Raw genomic sequence first — 23,091 nt, forward strand, 5'->3', positions numbered from 1 at the left:
GATCAGAAGGACACAAAAAGGGGTGATGAAACCAGCCAAGCATCATCTTCGTGCTCTCTTCAGGAACGCAGCACCGGACACGATTAATTGCTACCCACAGTAATGTGTGCATAAAGAAACAATAATGATCCTCTCTCGAAAGCGTTTAGCCGGGGTTAACGAGATCATTAGCACAGCGTACCGGTACGACAACACGTGGTGGAGTTCGTGACGAACTTTTTGCTGTTTAATTTCAATTATAGGAGAAATAGAACCGCACGAAAACATTCTTGACGTGGCGACCAAATGGCTTTGGTTAGATTCCTATTCAAACTCAAGTGTAAAGGGTGGGATAAAGTGCCAACCCTAAGGTAAATGCATTTTTCAAATACCATCCCCTAAAAACTGCTTTGCATTTCAGCAGTTAATCTGTACATTCCGTTTTCGTAAACACGCTGACCCACCCCCATTGAGCCACAACACACAAAGGCACACAAAACATAATACACTCCCTCCCACACCCCTACCCGGTGACGGGTGACGGCGACAACCATCATCAACAACAATATGTTTTTCAATGACTTAATAATCCATTTGAATGCAGTTTTTAGCCATTGCTTGCTCACGATGAGAGAGCAGCACGGTATATATAAAGGGGTCCACCACAGTGTACTGGAAAACTCCCCGCCCTCCCTGGAGAGTGGTAAATGCTCGTGTTTATTGGGGACGCCAGCCTGTGATGGACATTAAACGTTAGTCCCTTGTACTAATTGTGTGCTAATTGTGGTCCGTTTTGTGTGCGTCGGAGAGAAAGCGGGAGATTTGGAATGTTATATTATGCAAGTAGCTGCTTTCTAACAATTCCCCCGAGAGGTGGAGAATGGAAAAGGCCGCTGATGAATGGTCTTCTTCTTCTTCATTATCCACACAACAACCTCAAGAGGTTTGGGTATGCCATTTCTGACCCGAATTGTTTGTACCACGTATCCGAATAGTCAAGTCCTTGCTACGGAGATTTGGTCCAGATGAGATTTTGAACCGGTCCTTTGGTGTGAAGACCGACGCCGCTACCAATATACCACCAGGGCGATCCTCAGATGCCAGGAATCAAATTGGAGAATATTAAAACAGTTTGGCGAGTATTTGTCAGACATTATTTAGTCATTATTATCTCAAATACCATCAAATAACCAATTGCGGCAGTAAATATATAACAAACATTATTGGTTTATTGGAGAAGTTTAAACAACAAAAATCGTAAAACTACTAGAGAGATTACAAACTCAATCCAATACAACACGAAAACTCTCGTCAAGTGATGCAATAATAGACATAACAGACTGATCAGCCGATCCCAGCCCACCCCTAACCTAACATAATTCCTCTATGGTCAGTTTCGAAAATGCGAGGTCAAGGAAGTACACCGAAGGGGAGCCGCAGCTGCTTACTACTGTAGGGGATTATTTTTTCCACCAACGGTACACATGGCAAGAAGCGTCGACAGAACGGAGAATCTGAGCGAGAGATAGCGAGTCCCATCTGCCTCTGATGCTTAACCGGAGTATTCGACTCCTACGCGCACGGCACACATGTCTGCCACAGATTCTAGTCGTACACACACCCACATGGTTGTAGTTCTAAATTTAGCACACATACACACCACACACATGAACAATAATCACAACCCGTAATCTAATGCTTCCCGCACCGTGTAGGAGAGGGGGGTGTGTGGATAAGTCCTTCCCTCCACTTCGTCTAGTAGGGAAGGCTGGGCCGGGCGACTTTTCTGCGCTCAAGCCAGCGTTGAGTTGCGTAAGGAAGGGTAAGAATTCGTGAGCAGAATTGCCATGTCACTGCCGCCGCCATCATCGTTCGGTGTAAATGGAACACTCATCATCTCCATTTTCTACAATCAATATTTCCTTCGCGCCGAAAACCCCAACCGTGTTCCGGAGCGCGCGTTCATAATAAAATATCAAGTATGCAAAACATATCCGGGGCGAGGTGCTTGTTTTTCCATGCTTGGTGAGCTCCTGATAAAAACAGTACAAAACAGACCTGGTATGAGAGGGTGGAGATATGGGGGGCGTTGATTAACGGAAATGGGAGAATCTACCTTCCCACGCGGGCACAAACACGGAGGGATTTGTTTTTCAACTTGTTCCAACACCGCCTCCATTTTGCTGCAAACAGTGCTGGCTGTTACGTGCTTGTCATTAAAATACACGCACTGTTGGGAGTAGCTCACCTTTAAGTAACAAGTTGGACGTTTACTGTCACATTCGTTCACACCGGGTAATCGATCGCTTGTGCGTAAGCGAAAAGAAGAGTTTAAACAGAGTTGGTAGTAGAAAATTCAATCAACATTTACATAAAGCTCCAGCTTCATTAGGAAAAAACTCCAGAAATCCTAACGAGTTTCACAACTTAAGAAAAATGGAGCTAAAAAATATGAAAAATTGCGAGATATTACTTTCATCCAAATCACTTTGTTAACATCCCCTAGGGAAGGTGTGTGTGTGTGTGATTTGCAATAGTAGTATCAAGAAGAGGAGACAAACATGAAGGTGAAGCTTTTTGCTGAAACCGACGGATGGCCAATCCGTCTCTGAACCTTTTTCCCGGCATTGGTTGATTAAAATTGAAAACGCTTTCAAAATGACCCAACGAAAGTGCTACCGAACCAAAAATGGATATCGAGAGGGCTTATAGGATTGCATATTTCAGCAGAAGGTTCAGTTTGATTCATTATACAGGAAGAAAATATTACGCCTTTAAGCCCAACACAATTGAACATTTATTTAACAAAAAATGTGCTCATGCCAAGGGGACTATGAGTGAAAAAGATACTACAAATACCAGTTTGCTATAAATTAACTTTATAGCAAGGAAAATATTTAATAATATAATACCCCTGCTGTGGATAAGTGTAGCCATCGAAGTGATATATTTTATGCCGTACAACCGCCGTAAAATCCCGTTGGGAAATGAATTCCATTTTCCAAAAAACAAGCAACAGTTCTACACGCACACACGCTAAATATCGATCGGAGTGTAACATTGAAAAAAAAACAGACATTATACAAACCTAGAGCACAACGAAGAAGAAAAAAAAAACCCCAATGACACTGACAATGAAAAATCAATTCACTTAGGCGTAACCATTCCACTTCAACTCAACCCAACCCAACACACACCCACATACACATCCAATATTATCCTTTTTGTGAGCATTGTCCTCGCAAATGCAATTCCGGACTATAAAAATAAGTCAAGGGTAGGTTTTGCCGGGCTTTCCACTCGCCGATGATGATGATGCAATTGCTAGTATCGACCAGGATGTTGAGGGTGTATGCGGCTAGGTGTCCTTACATTAAACATTCCACCTTGTCCATTTATTTGCACACATCTCAACCTACGTGTGGCAACTATGTTGTGCTATGCAATGCCACCGAGGTATTGGAATCAACCTGGGCAGCAAAAACCAACATAAAACAACATCTGCATTGAGCAGAACGACGTGTCAAAGGTGTTCCCCCACTCCTTTGCGCACCCCTGAAGGCTGCCCCATTATCCCGGGACAGACGTTATGCCCGCGCGTCGTGCCCTAGGGCAACATTTTCCATTGCATTAAGGACGAAAATGTAAAACAAAAATGCATCCGCAGCGACGGTATGTCTATGACCTGGAAAGCGATTTCCTCCCGCTGCTGGCACAGAAACGTCATTGGGGGACTCTCCCGGAGGGAAGGGAACAACATTTTGTATGCATAAACACTTACATCAACGAGTGGCTCTCCGTGTTCACGTCTAGCTATGTCCACAAATGGGGGCGCAGGAAGGTTCGTCCTTTGGCGCTCAATAAGTCAACAGTGTTAAAAAAAAGAGTCCCAACCAAACCCTTAGATAGTTGAAGCGAGGCACCACCACCAATAGTTTTTCTAGTGTTTCGTCCAAACGCAACCCGGGCACGGCAGTATTAGTGTGGACTTCATAAATATTTCCTACTCAAACATTTGCAATGCAGCTTTGCAATCGATAGCTGACGCGGCTTGGCTGGGTGAGTGTCAAAAACAAATGAAAAACCGTAACGCAAGTGTTATGTCCGTAATGCTGCTGGGCCAAGGGCCACACTTAAACCCCCAACATCGCTGAGAGGCATGGATACAAAAACAGCGGGCTACCCGTTTTAGCTTCCACCATACACAAGGTGTGCGTTACTGTGCCCTACTACCCCCGTGATACCCAAAAATGGGGCAGGTTATGTGCCTAGTTCCGTTTTTTTCTTCTTTCGAGTACAACACTAGCGAAAACAGCATTATGCAGAAAAGGAAGAATCAGGCGTCAAAAGGTGTACTTTGCCCGTCGGGACCAAGCCACGTTGAGATGGTGGGATGAAGTTTCAAAAGTTTGAAGTGAGTGCCACTGCAAAAGTCAGGAGTTTGAACTGCTGACGAATGGCCGTTGTGGTTTTTGTTGTGTGTGAGCGGATTTCGTTACAATTAAAAAGAGCACCCTTTACAAACTAAGTCTGTTTCACACGAACACTCCTTCTCCAGGAAACCATAGAAGCGATCGATTGTTTTTTAGGTTATATTACGCACTGTAACAGGGTGAATGTTTAAAGATTATTTTTTATTTTCGTTAGAACGGCCTAGCCCGTATCGACTTATTTTATACCACGTAAGCTGGATAGTCAAGTCCTTGCTATGGGTGGGGATTGGTCCAGATGGGATTTTGGACCAGTCCCGTTCGGGTGAAGACTGGCGCCGTTACCATAATGCCACCGAGCCGCCCCGTTGTTATATTGCAATCATTCGACAATATTTTTACTTGTGGTTGTACATATTTCATCTGGCATATAGAAGCGCATTCAAAGCTCTTAATATAATTTAACATTAGAAGAACAGATTAAAAACATTTCGCCTCATTTTAAAAGACAAAAGACTCTAATTATCGCATCTCGTCCCATTCATTGCCCCGTCTCGTATGAACAGAAGCCAAAGAAAATAAAACTCAGCCACCAGTTCCGCCTAATGGCCAACATGTAACATCGAAAGCAATAAATTTTAGTTTTGCAAAGCATTTTTGGGCGACAGATTGCAAAAGCATAGCGAGCGCCTCTGCGGGACAGTAGCAACAGCAAGGTAACCGAACCGACATCATAATGCGTTAGTTAGAAACCAAGGTTAAATACTGCAGATGTGAGGTGGTTTAAGCAGATACGCGCATTACAGCCAACTTTAAATAAAACCATTTCCAGATTCGCTCCCACCTAAACTCCACGCATGCTAGCGATGATGGAAGGCAGCTAGCAGTCCTCAGTACCGCATCATTATATGCTGAGGGAGGGAGGGAAGCATACACGATCCACAATGTTTTGTAGTTTAAAATAAAATGCAAGAAGCCACACGGGACGCTGACGAGTGCGCACGGCGCAATTTATTCTCCAAGTAATTGGATTAAGGGAGTGCGTACTTTCGCTAGAACTTTTGATTTAGCGTACCGTGTAGCGTATGAATGTCGGCTAAGTCGGCAGTCGTGGTTAGCGTTTGACCTTTAGCAGCATTGAATTTATTTATGCTGCTGGGCGATGACGGAGGAGTACGTTGTTGCGAGAAGGATAACAGTTGTGACTTGTGCTCTCGTCACACATGGCCGACACGCGCGTAAAGCCGGTGGCAAGTGATTCAATTTTAAATTGAAAAATTGCTGGATGGATCCAATTCGGTGGATCTCAGCGAGAACAGGGAATCTCTTTTGGTGTGATAGATGATGAGTTTTCTTGTGGAGGTACGAGAGTTGAAGCACAAAACAAATACCAATTAGATCCAATTCCCAGACGTTAGGAGTGCAAGGTAGATACGTAGATGATGGACTAGGCATTCGCTTCCGAAAAAACAAAGTTACTTTGGGGATTGCTTGTTTCCTAGTCACAGGATAACTACCTTAACACGTCGTACGATACTGCAACATACTGGTCACACAACGTGCCTTCGGAATACATACTTCGTTCTCTCTTTTGGGAAATTGGGGGATGTTTAAAAATACCCTATCCTATTATATCCTAGCGGATGCTATCCTCTGCACAGATGGTACCCAAAACACACCACAATACGGATATTGGAGATCAGCTTAGAATCAGTACGCGAATGTAGAATTGGGACAATGCTATACAATTAACTATTGTTTATGCTTGAAAAACATAGACTCAATTTCGTTTTTGCTTGCATGAAACCAACATTTTAAGTTGCTTTTACAAAGAAAATGTTATCAAAAATCATTATAAATGTTATCAAAAATCAAAAGTGCTGAATCAAATTCGAAGGAATTATTCAAAATTGGATTCCTATTTCGCCGTCAAAAAATGAGAAGCCGGAGGAGCCTGATATCACTAGAGATGGTAAGGCGCCTGCTCTCATTGGGTTATCCGTTGAAGACAACCAAACTTGTCACCAACCTGCCTACGGCAGCCTTGTCACCGCTCTTGAAAGCCGACCCGAAGAAACGTTGAACCTACAATGCTGCTCATGGTCAGATCAAAAACAACTGATGCCACTCCATATTCCCACCCTGTGATCGACTCCGGATTAGCTTACGGAGTCGACTTTGGGTGGTGGAATGTTATGGATTTGACTCCATATGCGGCACCGGTAATATTCGGCAAAAGATTCATGCATCCACACCAAGTTTATCATCGTTAGTCTGTATTGTCATCATTCCATAAATCGATTGATAAGCGAAGTAGCAGTAAGTAACAGCAGTGCTCGTGGCAGTAGTAGTAGAAGTAATAGTAAAGGTGAAAGTAGAGTGTCAAAAAAAAACAAATTTTAAAATAATGTACATTATGTTAAATTACAGATAGAGATAAAAATAAAAACAATGCATTAAAAAGAAAACCAAAACACGCACATACACGCACACACATACACATTATACAGTTCCTTTTTGATTACCAACATAAACGAAGATTTATGCGTGGCTGTTGATATGAAAGAATAGAATATTCATACTAATTGCAAATAGCAAGGTAAACAAGACCAAATCATCAGTATTTAGAGCATCGCATCGGAAAATATGTGAACAGCATTGAAACATATTTTCCTGTGTTTAGTGTTTTGTGAGGGTGAGAAATTCTAAAACATGAACCAGTAGGTACGAAATGCTACTATTTTGTGTGCGAACTTCAGTCCGAAAGTATTCTCTTGCAACACTTCACACTAGCAACGGTGGACGTGAGACCAAAAAATGACTCTCTCTCAAGAAGTAATGTATGCTTGCAAGTACTGACCGACCATCGTTGCGCGGGGAGAGAGCTGAGGGGTTTTGGTTTGTTTTTTTTTTTGTGTGGATGTTACTTACTAATTGTATTGCTATCATCAGTACTGTCTTCAGCGAGAATCGCCGGCCGCACAAATCGAACAGATCTTCGAGCGATGGGCCGAGCAATTCCATAACTAGTGCATTGTATTTGCCGCAGGGCCCGAAGTAGTAAACCTCCGGTATTCCTTCCGCTATCGAGGGAGAGTTTGGTCGGTTGAGCCGCCCCCGCGGTTGCAGCAGCAAAACCAGTACGGAATTGCAGAGTCGTACGCGCACGCAACAAACGCGCGTTGATGCAGAGAGTTAACACAGTTGGACGCAGATAGGAGAAAGAGAAAGAAAGGAGAAAGAAAAATGCACGCGAATGCGCAAAGCAAACAGAACGGATAGAGAGAGAGAGAGAGAAAGAGCATTAACGATAAATGTGGTTTTCGAAATTTAACAAATCACATTATTTTATTGTAGAATTATTTTACAGAAAACAAGAAAAAAAAGAACAAAATACAACAATTATTATGTTAGATTTCATTTTTGGGAAGTAATTCCGGGGTTGGGGGTTGAATTATAGAATAGACATGTGTGCATCATAAACAAAACCGATCAAAATGCACAAAAAAGTGTGCATCAGTGTTGGTATGCAGAAAGCATAGAGAGTTGTACAACGAACAACAATTGATAGAAAGTAGTACACAAAGAGAGTGGGTGTAAAAGTAAAGGGCACACAGCAAAGATAGAGAGACATAGAGAGAGAGAGAGAAAGAGGGAAACAAGAGATTAGAAAAAGAGAAAGAAAAATAAAAACAAAACGAAAAAGAACAAAAATAAATTAAACATTAGAATTGATCCGCTAACCCAGCGCTACTGTTCTAGACAAATTTATATTAAATTTCGTATCAATCAATTCAGGGCCGCAGGCAGAAAAAGGGATGAAAATATACACTTCTTACAACAAAAACGACACAATGGACCTCGTAGGCGCATATTACGGAATCTCTGTTTTAACAATTGCAATTTTGGTAACGCAAAACAATAACCTTTAAAAGGAATGGTAGTGAAGGTGGAACAACAATCAGCAAAAAAGTACGCAAAGTGAATTATAAACGTGCCAACAAAGTGTTAAAATATGTACTTATACTCTCGGATCAAGACTGTTGCAATTAACTTCGTACAGAGATAACGTGAAGGGACCAACGTTTTGTCGCACTGTTCTATGGCAGAACGTAGTACTTGAGCAACTAGTTTTGGCAAAGCAATCCGTTCCATTGCTCCGGTCATAGTTTCGTGATGCCAGTTAGTGGAAGTATTATTTTGCGTTATGGGAAGGAATGTGTTCCACTACATGCTCATCAATCGTGTGAAGAACCGCACTCACGACGAAAAAGGTGAACGAAACATGTGATTTACAACACTAGCACAGGTTTGCAAAGGAAAGAAATTGCTAATGTTTGTTTTCTTTAAGAAGGATGTCCTTGGAAATTGTTCACAAGGAGAATAAAATCTTTTTAATAAAAAAAAAACAACAATACTATGCTTTTAGTCAAGCGTATTAGAAGTGCATTCTATTAGAACTGATGGAAATGGTCATCTACTGTAGATTGCATCATTAGATGCATGCACAATAATCGTTTGTGTTTCTAAAGGACAACGAGCATAGAGGCAGCCAAACAGTTGCTGTGAAGTTTCATTCATTTTCCATTGATAAAACACAACACAACTACTGCTAAACAACTGCATCCTCTACCGCGAAGGAGGAAACAACAACAAATAGAAAAAAAAACCCCGAACCCGAAGATGAAACGTTCATACCGATTTACGATGAATTTGGAATCAGAGTTTTAGCAAACTGGCGGGAGGGCCATGATTGGAAACATAAGAAGAAAACAAAAAAGATAGACGAAAGAATGTGAATGTGAATGACTCATATGGTTAATTACTACTACTTCGCTTTCTCACTGATTTGTTACGTGTACGATCCATACAGCATACTACTACGCACGCGAATTGGACGACAATCATAGTCCGGAGGAGCATTCGTTATTGTACACGGGTGGTGTAGGATGGATAGTTGTGAAATACATGATCAAGTCGTTCGGACGTGACCGGTAATGATGTTCTGTTGCAAATGGAACTGCACCGAATGCGATAGGTAAAATCGTTCCGAGCTGTTTTGGTTACACATGCTGTCAAACATTATGTACGAGAAGGATATTTTTTTGTTTTGATAAGAGGCAACATTGTTCCGATTGCGATGGTACTAACATTACAAACAAACAAAATAAACACACACGCACACACACACGCACATATACCAATCATGAAGAGAAAGATTTAATTTAATACCTGCCCAAATACTCGTTTAGAATAACAAAAGTATAAAACATAATGTAAAAAAAGTCTCTTTGCAACATCATGTAATTAAAAGATCAAAGCAGTTTCAAGCTTTTCTTCAATTAAAAAAAACATACACAAAAAAAACTAACTTTAAGCTTTAATTTTGCATGAAGCAAACGAAAGAAAAACAAAAGAAAACTATTACAGTAACAAAACACCAAAAACCAAAACAAAAATGGAAAAAGAATTATTCAATATATTAAACAACACAACACAAAAAACACACAAAACTATTGTAAGAAAAGCTCTCACAATGAAAAGAAAATCAATAAAGGTTACAAATGATTTGTTAAAAGTCGCCACATAACACAATCAAAATTATAGAGATAAAGTTTCAATAATAATCACGATTTTGTCCAATAACTATTATGTACAAATTTAACAAAACAGTCAAACAAGCCAGTAACACAAACAGCACAACAGCACTCTGAGCATAAAACAGAGGGTGGTGTCTGAGTTGCGTTTGAAGCGATTCTCATTAGAAAGTAACAATTTCAATCTAGTAGCGCGTTATATGGCGTTTTCTTTAAGGATTTTAAACAGTTCTGGTAGTCGCAAATAGTCACCACCTGTGGTCATACGGGTCTCTTTCTATAACGTCTAGTCGATCTATTATATATTTCCCTTCGTTCGTTTTTATTGTCAAAATACAGCACTAAAAGCTAGCAGTTATGGATGAATATGAGGTAGGGTGTTGCTAGCAATGATAAGCAATTGCGCGCTAGGCAAGCGCTGAAATTATTGAGAGCGTCTCCGTCGCGTTCGGAGTACTTGTCGCGAATGAGAAATGATCGTGTTTTTTTTTTTAAAGCAAAATGATTATAAGAAATGAAAAAACAAAGATAGGTAAGATGTAAACTCAATGTTCAGATCCAAATAGAGAGGGAGAGAGCACCCTCAGGACGCGATCAGGCATTCGATTACTGCTTCTATTATTTACGCACTGGGGGACGATTTGAGGGGGGGAGGTGGGGGGGGCGTTTATGGGGTGAATGGAGGAAGAAAGGATTGAAGGTAAAGGATGGATGGAAAACAAATTTTAAACACCAACGAACGGCGAAACGTGACAGACGCGTGTTTGGGTCCAACACACCGACACCGGGGTATAAACGAGATTCGACACTTACTAGCTGCTTAGCAATCATCAGTACAGTCTTCAAGGAAAACTTCCTTCCACATAACGTAAAAAGATCTTCTAACGATGGTCCCAACAGTTCCAGTACCATTGCATTATACCGGCCGCCGCACGTACCGAGATGATACACCCTCGGGATCCCTTCCGGTGGGGACTGGGTATCTGTTACCGGTGTGCGCAATGCGAGTGCGTGTGTTCGTATATGCAGTGGGGCACACGGGATGAGGAGAGGGGACCAAGGCAAGATGGATGGATGAAGATATCGCGGACGCACGCACGCACAAACGAATCGGGAATGTAAATAGGCAGAGAAATCAAACAATCAGTGAAATAGAAAACACTAGAAAGAAGTTTACAGCATAGTTCAACAGGTGTTTTTTGGTAAGGATAGTAAATAAAACATATGAGATCATTTAATATTGTAAGATTGAGAAGGATATGATGAAATTTAACGGTATATATTTTACACATTTCACAAAAACCAATCATAAAAACGCACAGTTCACATGCAGAAACAACGAATGTGCTGAGCATTTGATTTGTTTTTTCAGGCAGCAGAATGGATAATCAAGTAAATGCAACAACAAACAAACAGGATCAGCAATACAGAGGGATGAAAGAAGAGAAAGATGCAAAATGTTGATGAAGATGTGAAGCCCAACAGGGACTTGTGGTCCTGTTTAAATTAAGGAGTGATCGAGAAGGAAATACGTACGTTGAAAAAAAAAATAATGGGAACATTTATAGCGAATCCATTGAATTTCCCTTGACTTTTAATTTAATTTAGAAAATTAATTTGCTGAACAGAAAAAAAAAGTTGGATTCTTCAAATATCGGAGCGATGAGCAAGAAAGTTAAACAGAAAAGAAGGTTTATGTAAAGTGGAATCGTAAAAAAGGTTTGTTTATAGATAAAGGCATGAAGAGACAAGAGTACTAGAAGAAAGCTTGCACAGGATGTCCCTAAACAGTATAAACTAACAGCGGGGAGAAATATTGGGGAGGGAACATAAGGCACCGTACACGAACATCACCAAAAACACATCAGACTTTGCAGTCTTTCTCTCCATATTTTCATCCTCTTTCTGCCTGACAAAGCCCATCGTAGTCTAATTTGAAACCCAAATCTAAAAGGGTTATCATTGTAAACTAAAAGATAAACCGAACACGCGCTACCACACACAGACGGCTTGGATCGAAGAAAAAAGTATGCCTCATTACGTTCGTTACTGTTTGATCGGCAAATAAATGAGAGGGTTTTTTATCGATCAACATAATTAATACCCTTGTAACGTTGTAATGAGCCATACATTTTTTCCCCCGATAAGCTGCAAAGCTGCGTGTAAAATAATGCTTTTGCTTAAGTTAACGTATTATTCGAAAACACAATAAAAAATGAAAAACACTGTAAACGACAGCAAAAAGCGACAGCAAAGTTTGCGGACTAGGGAAAGGAATAATTTATTTAATATAATAAGGAAATGCCTGATTTGCTTTTTCGTTTTGTAATATGTGAAAATATAAACTAAATATTTAACTTTTGAATAAAAAAGGATGTCTATAGGTATTATAAAAAAATAACTTTTCAATTAAAAACTATTTTCATCCAAATAAATAATCATAAAACGAAGAGCAAAATTGAAGTAGAAAAGAAAAAAGTTGGAAAATCGGGCAGAATATTAAGCTCATGTCGATAAAACAGTGGGAACCGCAGGCAGCATAAACATAACGGGTTGTTTGAGGATAGTAACAGAAAATGTCCGACTTTTTGGTTTGCTCCAAGCGAAGAGACACTTGAACAACAGGTGATAAATGTAAATGTAAAAGAAGAAAAAAAAGTACTTACCGTGTGCCCCTAGTAATTTGTAAAACCTATACTCTAAGTGTAATTGTGGTGCTTTTGATTTCATTGACTCCATTTTTATTGCTACGTGTTCATTGTTGTATAGGTTTTTCCCTGCAAGAGAAACAAACAAAAAGAAGTGCACACAAAACAATATTAGTGAGAAAGTCCTTCAGGGTGATAAAAGAGAGAGAGAGAGAGGCTTATAATCGTAAATGACCCTAACCATCATGGCAAATCTGGCTCATCAAATCTCGAATGGTGATTTATGCTAATTTGCATTGTATTCGCACACAATAATTCGCACAGTACACACTTCTTGAGCGAATTTACGAAACTTGCGTGACGGTCAACGTGAAGAAGTGAACAATGAATATGATTCTTGGATCTGATGTAATGCTTGATTGTTAGAATAACCTGAAACAGAGGGTCTCGTCTACGTATTCGTGTATGTTTCGTTGAAGCACGCTAATCAGCATGATCAAATCAAGCACATACTGATGAAGAAGCCATATAATATTGAGTGTCTATTAGAATTTTGCCCAATATGTAATGTGGTACAGGCGTTACTACAGAGTTGGGGATTCGTGGAGTTCGTTAGGTTTCTTCCTCTTCTTTATCGGCACAACAACATCAAGAGGTATAGAGGCCTGCCATTTCTGGCTTTCTGTGACTTTATTTACCCGTAGCTAGGCAGTCAGTACTACGAACGGAGGTTTGGTCCGGATGGGATTTTGATCCGGTCCATTCCGTGTGAAGACCGGTGCCACTACCATCATGCCACCGGGCCGGCTCGTCAGGTTCGTAGATTGGGCCAATAATAGAGCTCTTACGATTACGAGACGATTTTTACAACCAAAGTGTCATATTGAGAGAATTTTCCGAGCAGATACCTCAAAGAAGCCTTTCCGTGTAGAAGGTTCTACATGCTATTCCAGCACAACTGGTCATCTCCAATTACAGTTAGAAAATTAAGTTTCAAACAAACTTGATACAACATACGGAATGCACCACAAAGTACCACACAACACAGTATTCAAGTTTCTCGCCCTCAAGTCTAGATGGGTGAGATTCAGTTTTGCATACCTTTGTAAAACGTTTTCAATGCGCCGAAAGCGCTGCATTTCCCCCCCAAAGATATGTGCAATTATTCACAAACACATCTCCACAAAGTTCAACCCACACCGGTCTGCCACAAACACAATGAGCGTGCGATGTGTGATCGGAGTGGACTAGCCACTCTTCGGCGACCAGCTCGCCACGCACGCCCTTCGCAAACTTCACCGGTTCCACACGATTTGGAATGGTAGAAGAGCTGTGAGACCTTAAAACGGTAAATATGGAAAATGGCAACTGCTGGACACAGCGACACACACTGTTGTGCGGCAACACATCCACGGCGATGGTGTATTGCCTTTCACATCCGGTTCTCAACTGCAGTGAGAGATGGCGGCGCAAGGGGCACAGGGCGTAGTACAGAATTTATCATCAGCCCTGAAGAAAGCCCTTCAACTACGGAGTAATGCATATATCATCATCTTTCACACCGCACCGGTTGTTCTCGCCGTTGCTGCTGGCACAAAATTAGGTTAGCTATTTCGCACAGCGCACTGAAGCTTTGCCGGGTTTTGTTGGGCTTTTTCGCATTGTAATGGGAAGGATGAAACATAAACCACACGCATCCGGGTTTTATTATGCAAAAGCAATGCGAATGAACTGCAACTTTATAGCAAAAGTTTTACGCTGAATGTTGGAATGCGTGGGGGATACGGACGAACATATGGTTCGCTAGTGAATCGACGCTTGGTGTACAGCTCCAAAGAGTAGAGGAGAATCATTTCTAGACCAGCTCCCCTTCCCCGTAAGCCTGTCAGTTCTTCAGCCTGTACGGCAAGAAATAATCTAGTATAAATCATTTAATAGCAGCCCAGGCTTGACCCAAATAAGGCCGTTCACACCAAGAAGAAGAAAAACCGGAGATTTTAGAGATTTCATCAAACCACCAGACCACCAACAGCTCTGGAGTGCGTGAATAACAGCAATTGCCAAGGTTTGCCTACAGTTTTGTACAACATGGCTCTGTAATGCGTTGATAACACAAAGGTACAACAGTTACAACCGGTGACTCCTCTTACCATCCGCCAATTGCTCGTACACCAACTATCAGAGCACCATCAATGAGCAACAGTTTCCGCTTTAATCCACTCCCAACACGATATCCAACGGTGTGAGACTGTGTTTAGGCTTAGGAGACTTGCCCGACCTACTCAGCGGGCACACGACCTTCAAACTCACCTTCAAACGATTCGAAGAAGGGAAGCAAAACTGAACCCACAACAATTACGGTCCAAAAGTTTACGCTGTGTGATTTGGTAGGCTCACTCTCCGGGCGACCACAACTAGCCAATGCCCTGTGTCTGCATGACTCACCCATGCTAACCGTATTTACATCTTCCGACTAGATCCGAAAGCTCTGCCCAAAACCTTGAAGCCGTAAGTCTAAGTTACTTGTTCCGTCACCCGGCAAACTGTGTTCATCGGTCTTGATGCGAAAAACGGCGCGTGTACTTACACGATTCGTTTCAGCCCGTTTCCCGAAACCTCCTTCTTATATTCCCCATCCAGAGGACCTCTCAGATATAGTGTGCTGTGTGTGTGTGTGGGAGTGCTTTTCTCTAGCGGAAAACAGCGACCCAATAAATTCCGAGGGCCCGCGAAAGCCCATTTCCATCGATTATAAATGCAAATCAGCAGTTCTTTTTCGTGGCGTCGTTACACACTACCCCAAACCACCACGATGTGGGTGGCAGAAGTGAAAGAGACGTGAAAACCGTACGTAGTTTTTAAAAGCGCTCCTTGCCGGAAGAAGGACCGAATGATGCTTTTATTCTAATGAGAAAATTCCACGCTCGATTTTCCACCACCGTTAAGGGCGTGGAACAGGGAAGCGAAAGCTTCTCTATTGGCCATTATTGGGTACGTTTCTGTGCTGTTCTTGGATGTATTATTCGGCAATCGATCGGCCGGAACGCGACATATGTTGCATTTTGGGGAACATTCTTGTTGTTACCCATTACAAATTGTAACGTTTTGCTCGCAACTTTCGCTTTCCTTATTGAACCATTTCCGTCCTCGAGGACATCTACACCCGGCTATATTCGTATTGACTCTGCTTTTATTCTACAAAGACATGGCAGAGCACTTTTTCCTCTGCACAACGTGACAATTAATAACGAGCTTACATCTTCTTCTATACTAAATTTGCTATCAATTTCCAGTGAGTCAGCCAGCCAAAAGTTGGCGTAAAAAAAACGAGTAAAAGATAAGGCTATAAAATTGGAAAGCGATTACATGAAAGACTTCGAGGTGAGGAGCATTCAAAGACCTCCGTATGCCGGTCCCTACTGTAATCCATGTGCAGAACCACTTTAATACAGTCCCGGCACAGTGGTACTAGGAACCAGCAAAAAAATCTAAATTGCGGAAGCTTTGAAGAATGTGGAGTGTGTGATAAGCTTCAACAGTTCTATGGTTAGGAGTTTTTTTTCTGAATTTGCATAAAGAATTTAAGTGGGTAGACATCAAATTCTACGTGACTTGCTGCAACAATGTTATACAACATGCTCATATTGTCTGTAATGTATGTTTCTACTCTGTTGGTCACTAAACTCTGTTGTGTAACTTTAAATCTGTTGCGGAAAAATATGACTTTGTTCAACTTAAAATGCCCACTAAGCTGTTCCTACTGAGCCATTGTGCAGCCGCCAGTGAGACCGTTCACACAGCGCCTGGTGCAGGACACCGAAGCAGAATGGCAAAAAAAAACTAGAATGTCCTTTAGTCTCTTGTGCTGGGGTAAAATAACGCTTCCATTTGATTGCGATGGGATTACATCAGCTAAGAGCATCTACCACACGGAACCCTCAGCCACCGGAGAAGAAAAAAAACCCCGTCGGTATCACGAAATATATCCCGGTTTTACCGCTGGCAGCGATCCCTTCTCATAGTTTATGAGAATGGAATTGTCCCTTTTCGTCTTGTGGGATTCCCGACCAAATGGCACGATCGATCGGTGGAGGACAAACCGTTGCTGTGTGCATGGCAGCAAATGGTTGGCGAGCAGGAGGAGGTTTGAAAACTAAATAGTCACCACGTATTATAACACCCAACGTGCCACATTGTAAAAAAAAAACAGAAGCAGATATAGTTTATCCACAAAACTTTTCTCTATCGATGCAGCCCTGCGGGAATTTCCACATTCATATTCACAATTAAATGTAGCAATGCTTAGTAATTGTGGTTGATTTCGATAGTAAAACTCAAAGTTAATAACAATTGAGCATTCCAGAAATTGAAATAGTTGGGGAAAGTAATTCTCACCAAACACACTGGTCCAGCAACGACAGCATGGCAGTGCTACCCGAATCGGCATACGAGCACCGTTCAGAGCGGTTTATAGACCCTTATCACGTCACTCGCAATAGATTGTGGCCGAAAATGGTTGTAACCTCAGCAAAAACCCGTACGTCCTCCACCAGAATACCCCAAAGAAACGGAAGCCATAACTAGGAACAACAACACAAAATGTCGACCAAAAAAAAAGCTCATGATCCTTATCAAAAACCCAGAACAATATCCACTTGCGGGTCTCGATAGGCAAAAGCTCAAGAGGTGAGAAAGGTGTTCACAACCGCTTGCCCAACCCCTCTGCTAGCGGGTGTGTGGTTGAGTTTCTTAAATTCATCACCTTCTATAAAGAAAATTTGAGCTCGGAAGCGACGGGCACGATCAAGAAGTAAAAGAAGGTCACTTGAAGGATGAAGGGTTGGTGTGTTGGGGGGGACTTTCAACTCACACACCTCAAACGTCAGTAATGTTCGCCACTCCGAGTCGGGCAAGGGTAACCTTCAATTCCGACCGATTAGGGGTGCAAGGATTTACCGAATAGGGGTTGCTCCAATCGAAACCTACCCACCAATGCTAGGGGGGTTCACTGATTACGGACACAGAGGTGTTAACGGAATCTAAATCAAATATGAATCTTTTGTCATTTTGATTTTCTTACAACAAACTAAACAATAAGGGTTTACTGAAGTAAAATGGACAAAATACAACACAAAACATAAAACAAAGCTGAAATTGCTTTACGTTAACACTGCGAAACCAGCAAAACAGAATAATCTACATAGTACACACACGGTGTTCCGCGATGAAGGGTTTCGCACACATCACGGGGTCTCGTCGGTATCACAAGCCTTATTATGCATTCCGTCCCATTCGCCGTCTGACGTCTGTCCGGTCGGTAGAGTGCAGTTTGCCCGAAGCCGACAGAATCAATAAGCAGCTAGGAGATGAACGCAAATCATGTTGCACCAAGTGCGAGGAAGCCACTACCGGCCATATGTGCGGTTAGTAGCAGTTTGACCTTCAACGGTAGGTATCTCCCCCTGTACACTACTGCAACTCGCGACCATGACCGAGTGTGGCAGCATAGAAGCACGGTAAACACGGTGACCGGCGAGTTTCTACACGAGGCACTTGTGCAAGCAACGTTTCCTATGCGCTAAGATGACAGAAACCGTGTTAACATAAGGGTTCAACAAAAGTATGCTCTCCAGGCCTGTAGATGAAGAACTATTTAAACCATCGCTTATGTCGAGCAGCTCAACACTCAGAGTTACGTCGGAGAAACCGTTCAGCGAGTACATTTAATCGCCCAGCAGGACAGGATGACATCTTTGAGTGCATCTCAGCTGGTGATGCTGGTAATTTTGCTTCAAGTAAGTAATGGCACATTTATGTACCGCTAATATCCTAAAGCCTAACGTTACCTTACTCCCTCTCTGCTAGTATCCAAGACATTCAGTCGCCTTCGGTTGGTGGTTTCTGTGGCCCGTGACTGGAGTATTAACGGCTCTTCAGACGACAACGTCCACTACATCTACATCCGTCTCCGTTTCGCCCATCGTCAGCCAGTCCGCCAATGGATTAGACATATCGCTCGGTAATCGAGAAAACGCCGACACAATCGGTACGGACGGTGGGACGAATATTTCGAACGTGGAAGTTAACTACGCTCGTGAGCTCCCTTTGAAGTTTGATCATGTCTTCTCCACCCTCCAAGAACAAGCTATCGACGAAATTAGAACCATATCAGCCGGAACATTCTCGCCCGATGTGTGGATAGAAACCATTCTGAACGCATACTACCGTGCGGCAAATGACAGTTTGCGGGACAGGTTAGGTGGGCTTAGCAGCCGGCTTGCCGACCTAGAAGCGTATGCTGAAGATGTTACGGCGATGCTCGATCGTATTAGGATCGCTTTCGGCATCGAGCTCAATCAAAGGTTACTGACACTAGACTGGGCAGTTTTAAGATGCGCTCAAGGGCAAGACGAGGTAGATGCAACTGCAAAGAAGGTGTTCCAAGGTAACCGTGACTGCATCGCGGATCGTCTCGACCGAGTAAGGAAGGCTCAGCAGGAGGCAGCTCGGAATATGAGTCGAATGCTGATAGAATGGGATGAAGTGTATCTCAGAACAGAGATCACACGCTGTTTGGAGAACGGAACCGATAGCATATTGTCGGACAACGATTACCAACTCGCATGCATTTCAAAGGTAAGGATTTGTCCACTACTGGACTGCATTTTCCACTAACTCTCGGTTCGACTGTTTCCTTCCAGATACTGCACGAGGTATATCGCAAAACCTTACTCATACCGTACACCGCTCAACAACTGACGTTGGAAGCGAACAACGAGTTCGGTACAGCAAAGGCGGACATGTTACAGTGTGCCGGCGACCTGGTGGAGCAAGCGAAAGAAAGTCTGGACGATATATCTGTCATTATTTCAGAATGTCAACAACGTGTTTCCAAACAGCAAAATCAACAGTATGCTAATCAACAGACGGACGGATCCTAGGTGTTTTATGGAAAGTAATGAGCATGATAACAGTCTTGTGGATGTGAATCAACACATCATGATAACATCGAATAAACAATAAATTTGCATCCTTGTCTCGGTATCTGCTCTTTTAAAATTGACCTCCACCGTACGATAAAAGCACATTCGCTCTCTATGGCTTGGAACTAATATTTGAACAGCTGCCACAGTTTAAACAACTTCTACCTTTTGGATATAAAACCAGACTGCACCTCACAAGGTGATCAGTTTCCATTGAAACGTGACCAAAAATGGGTGAATTGACTCGGGTGCTGCTGTTTACAATATTTGTTTTAGTGGTACAGGACCTTCTTCTATCACTTTCATTAAGGAAGTCATCACAATTCTTCTAACTTCCTCAGGTAATCTCACCACAACAAGAGTGCAGTCCACTGTTCTTTTATACGCGGCCATCACAACCGACATTATCCGGTGGGTCAGTATCGTCCGCTTCTGTACCAGAGCAACGTTCCAACGTGACGATAGCGTTGGGAAATCGTATCAACACCGATACCGCCTTGGACGACTACGGTACCCGCGTGGACGGAGTGACCGTCAATGTCGCCAGACGTCGTCGCGATATCTGGAGCATTCCCTCGATTCTTGGTCCGAACACCCCGAACGGGTCATACATTGCGATCAACAACCAGGTCATCCCATTGCCGGACAACCTTTCCAATGTTTCACTAAACATTGGATCACTACCCAATCCTCAGCCGATCTTCAACACGACGCAACCCTCTTCTGTCCCGTTTTTGCCAACGATACCGGAGAATTACACCAATGCTTTCCAGTCGCTAGTGACCGGGTTTGAAACATTACCACTCGATTTCATGGACAACATCGTTCGAACGCTATCATCCGGCTATCGGAACTCATTCGGTCAACTTTTTCTCGAACAAAGTTTTGAACGGCTAAACCGAACGCTCGAATACGGCGGTGCGGTCGTACGGAACGGACTCAACAGTCTTGTGAACCAAACTGGGCAAGGTTTTGAAGAGCTCATCGCCAATTTCAACGGTTCCTCCACAGCTGTTCAACGGTGTATCGGTAACAATTTGAACCCAACGAACGTGGTTAGATCCGTCGTGGACAAAGGTTACAACTGCGTCAATCGCAAGTGGCAGGATCTGAAGGCACTGGCGGGAAACATCGGTGAAGACATTGTCGCTGCGGATAAAGGTGCCTCCGAATTTCTGGCCAATCTAACTGCCTGCAATGGAGCCAACTTTAACAGTACCAACAACCTGTCGACATCCCAACAGAACACACTACGCCGTCAGTGTTACGTGCGTACGATTGTCTCCTTTCCACAACCGCTTCTCTTCTTGCCAGTTTCGCTAGCAATCGATGGCACAAAGCTGTACGCTTCCATCTCCGGACTGGAGGCTGACATAGGGGCATGTGCTGCTGAGGTTGCGCTCGAGATCGGCATGACAACCGCCCAGATCAGTACGAAGATTGTGTTGTGTCAAATATTCTCGTAAACTCGAAGCTCTTGAATAAATCCCTAACTTTAAAAACCAATCCTGTCAATGAAGGCTACTGATGTTGGAACTTGATTCCATGCTGAAGCTGTACCAAACTTACCCAGCCTGAGTTCTCCGAAGTTGCCACAGCCGATCTTTTTGCCAACGCGGAAGTTTGGGCCCACCATCAGGACACCGGAGGACGAGCTGACCGAATGCCGTGCCGAATACATACTGCTGCCGCCTCGTGCACCGCCGCCACCGCCTCCACCGCCACCTCCTCCGCCTCCTCCGCCGGCTGTGTTCGATGCTCCAGCACCGGGAACACCGCTATTGAAATCACGAGGGGGAAAAAGAATGCATCAAGACTCGTCATTAGTATTTCATAAAAACATAAAGGCATAAAGAATATCAGTTGCATGCTGTTATATAAATTTAGAATCTCTTGACATACGTGGAGATCTACCTAATTTACCTTCAACTTTTCCACCAAAGCGAGATTTACATACTTTATTGTGCATGTGAATGCAGTGAAATGAAATAAATGTAAGAACAATCAAATCTATAGAACAGTGTGGCTTTCAAAAAAGTTAAAGTGCAAATGTGTTAAGGAGACCATCCATCATGTTATTTGTTATCGTACTTCTTTACCATCGTTGGGGTTATATTTCTTCTGTTATTAAAATTAATCAATAACTAAATAATTATAAACCGATGAATAAAATAAACAAATCTAAGCTTGCAGCGACTGCGTGGTGTATTTGGTAGCGACACCGGTCTTTACACGACAGGACCGGTCCAAAATCCCACCCGTATCAATCTCCCGTACGCAGATAAAATCAAAATGTTCAGGCATTGTGTCAAATGGCTTGACCAACTAGGCACAACAGACCATTCCCTAGTTCAAATAAAAATTCACAATAGCCCATGCCTAATAAACACTGGGTCCTCGCTTCTCCCGCCTCGGGGAGAGGTCATCGAAGTAAATCCAGCTAAAGCGCACATTCCATCACACAACACCCACGCATGGTTGCGATAATTAGTTTTATTCGGTTCAACCACACCGCTGCACACCCGTCCGAAGGGAATCTCGCGTGAACGCTTTCCTCCCTTGAGGTTGGTCGATGCCCGGACTTAATTACTGTCACGCAATAAAAGGCACAGCGCCCAAATACGCTACACCGCTCGCCAATAACAACACATCCTTAAATCAAGCAGGCACTTAAAGCCCTGCTGCTCGTACGAAGAAAACACCCCAAATAGTGCCCCAACGAAAGCGAACAGCGAACAGTTTTTCCATCACGCCACGGGAACGATTTGAACCGATCGACCGACCGCGCCACCATCCTCCATCGCACAGAGTGAGTGGTGTGAGTCGGCTGCGAGTTGACTGCCCTTTACGGCACACGGCAAAGGAAAGAAGGCCATACCAGGATGGATGGCGATGGGATCGAACCTGTGGGCTTACCAACGGCAATGTGAAAGGGTGACGATAGGCGAGATCCCGGCAACGGATACACGATGGCCGATAAGGGACGAACACACCACAACATCCTTGCGCTCGGGCAAAGAGCCCCATCATTTCTGGTCCGCGTGCCACAGGAAGTACGGCTTTGGATGGCGTGTGTTTCCTTCTCCCTTCGACAGGAGCGCCATTCTCCGCTCGGTGTCCACATATTTGGTACCATTTGCTGAACAGACGCAACCATTTAGGACACACCAAATTTTCCACAAGATCTAATCGAAACAAGGATAAAGCCAACCAATTGAGTTCAATCGATCGGGGTCAAAATCTACACTTAACCCTCTCTCTCTCACTCTCTCGCTCTCTTCGTTTGGAACTGTTGTACTTCCCCAAAATGTGAAGGTTGCCTTCCTCCGTTCAGTGGCGGGGTACTTCCGAATTACTACGAAAGCGAAGCGCCGATGTGACTCGCGGGATTTTCCCCAAAAAAATTGATTCTCTCGTGTTTATCTTGATCGATTTTTTTTGCTCGGATGTCCGA

At 43.0% G+C, this 23,091-nt stretch overlaps 2 protein-coding genes and 1 pseudogene across 7 annotated transcripts in view; 2 read left to right on the forward strand and 1 right to left on the reverse strand.

Moving 5' to 3' along the window:
* LOC128715356 (casein kinase I) overlaps positions 1-21,333 on the reverse strand; it is a 36,683-nt gene extending 15,350 nt beyond the window's left edge. For 3 of the 6 annotated variants that reach the window (XM_053810267.1, XM_053810258.1, XM_053810275.1), the window contains exons 1-3: positions 21,207-21,318; positions 12,673-12,783; positions 7,341-7,492 (exon numbers count right to left, since the gene is read on the reverse strand). In XM_053810267.1, the coding sequence (XP_053666242.1) occupies positions 7,341-7,492; positions 12,673-12,783; positions 21,207-21,318 (375 nt within the window). Of the gene's footprint in view, positions 1-7,340; positions 7,493-10,819; positions 10,990-12,672; positions 12,784-21,206 lie in introns of all 6 variants that reach the window. The other 3 variants (XM_053810242.1, XM_053810283.1, XM_053810250.1) reach the window with 3 other exon arrangements.
* On the forward strand, positions 18,277-19,595 carry LOC128715408 (uncharacterized; annotated as a pseudogene).
* Positions 19,868-21,103, forward strand: LOC128715398 (uncharacterized). Its single transcript, XM_053810294.1, has 2 exons — positions 19,868-19,915; positions 19,979-21,103. The coding sequence occupies exons 1-2, from the start codon at positions 19,868-19,870 to the stop codon at positions 21,101-21,103; spliced, it is 1,173 nt and encodes a 390-aa protein (XP_053666269.1).
* Positions 21,334-23,091: the final 1,758 nt, after the last annotated feature.

This window comes from Anopheles marshallii, chromosome 2, assembly GCF_943734725.1.
Source record: "Anopheles marshallii chromosome 2, idAnoMarsDA_429_01, whole genome shotgun sequence".
Lineage (NCBI taxonomy): Eukaryota > Metazoa > Arthropoda > Insecta > Diptera > Culicidae > Anopheles > Anopheles marshallii.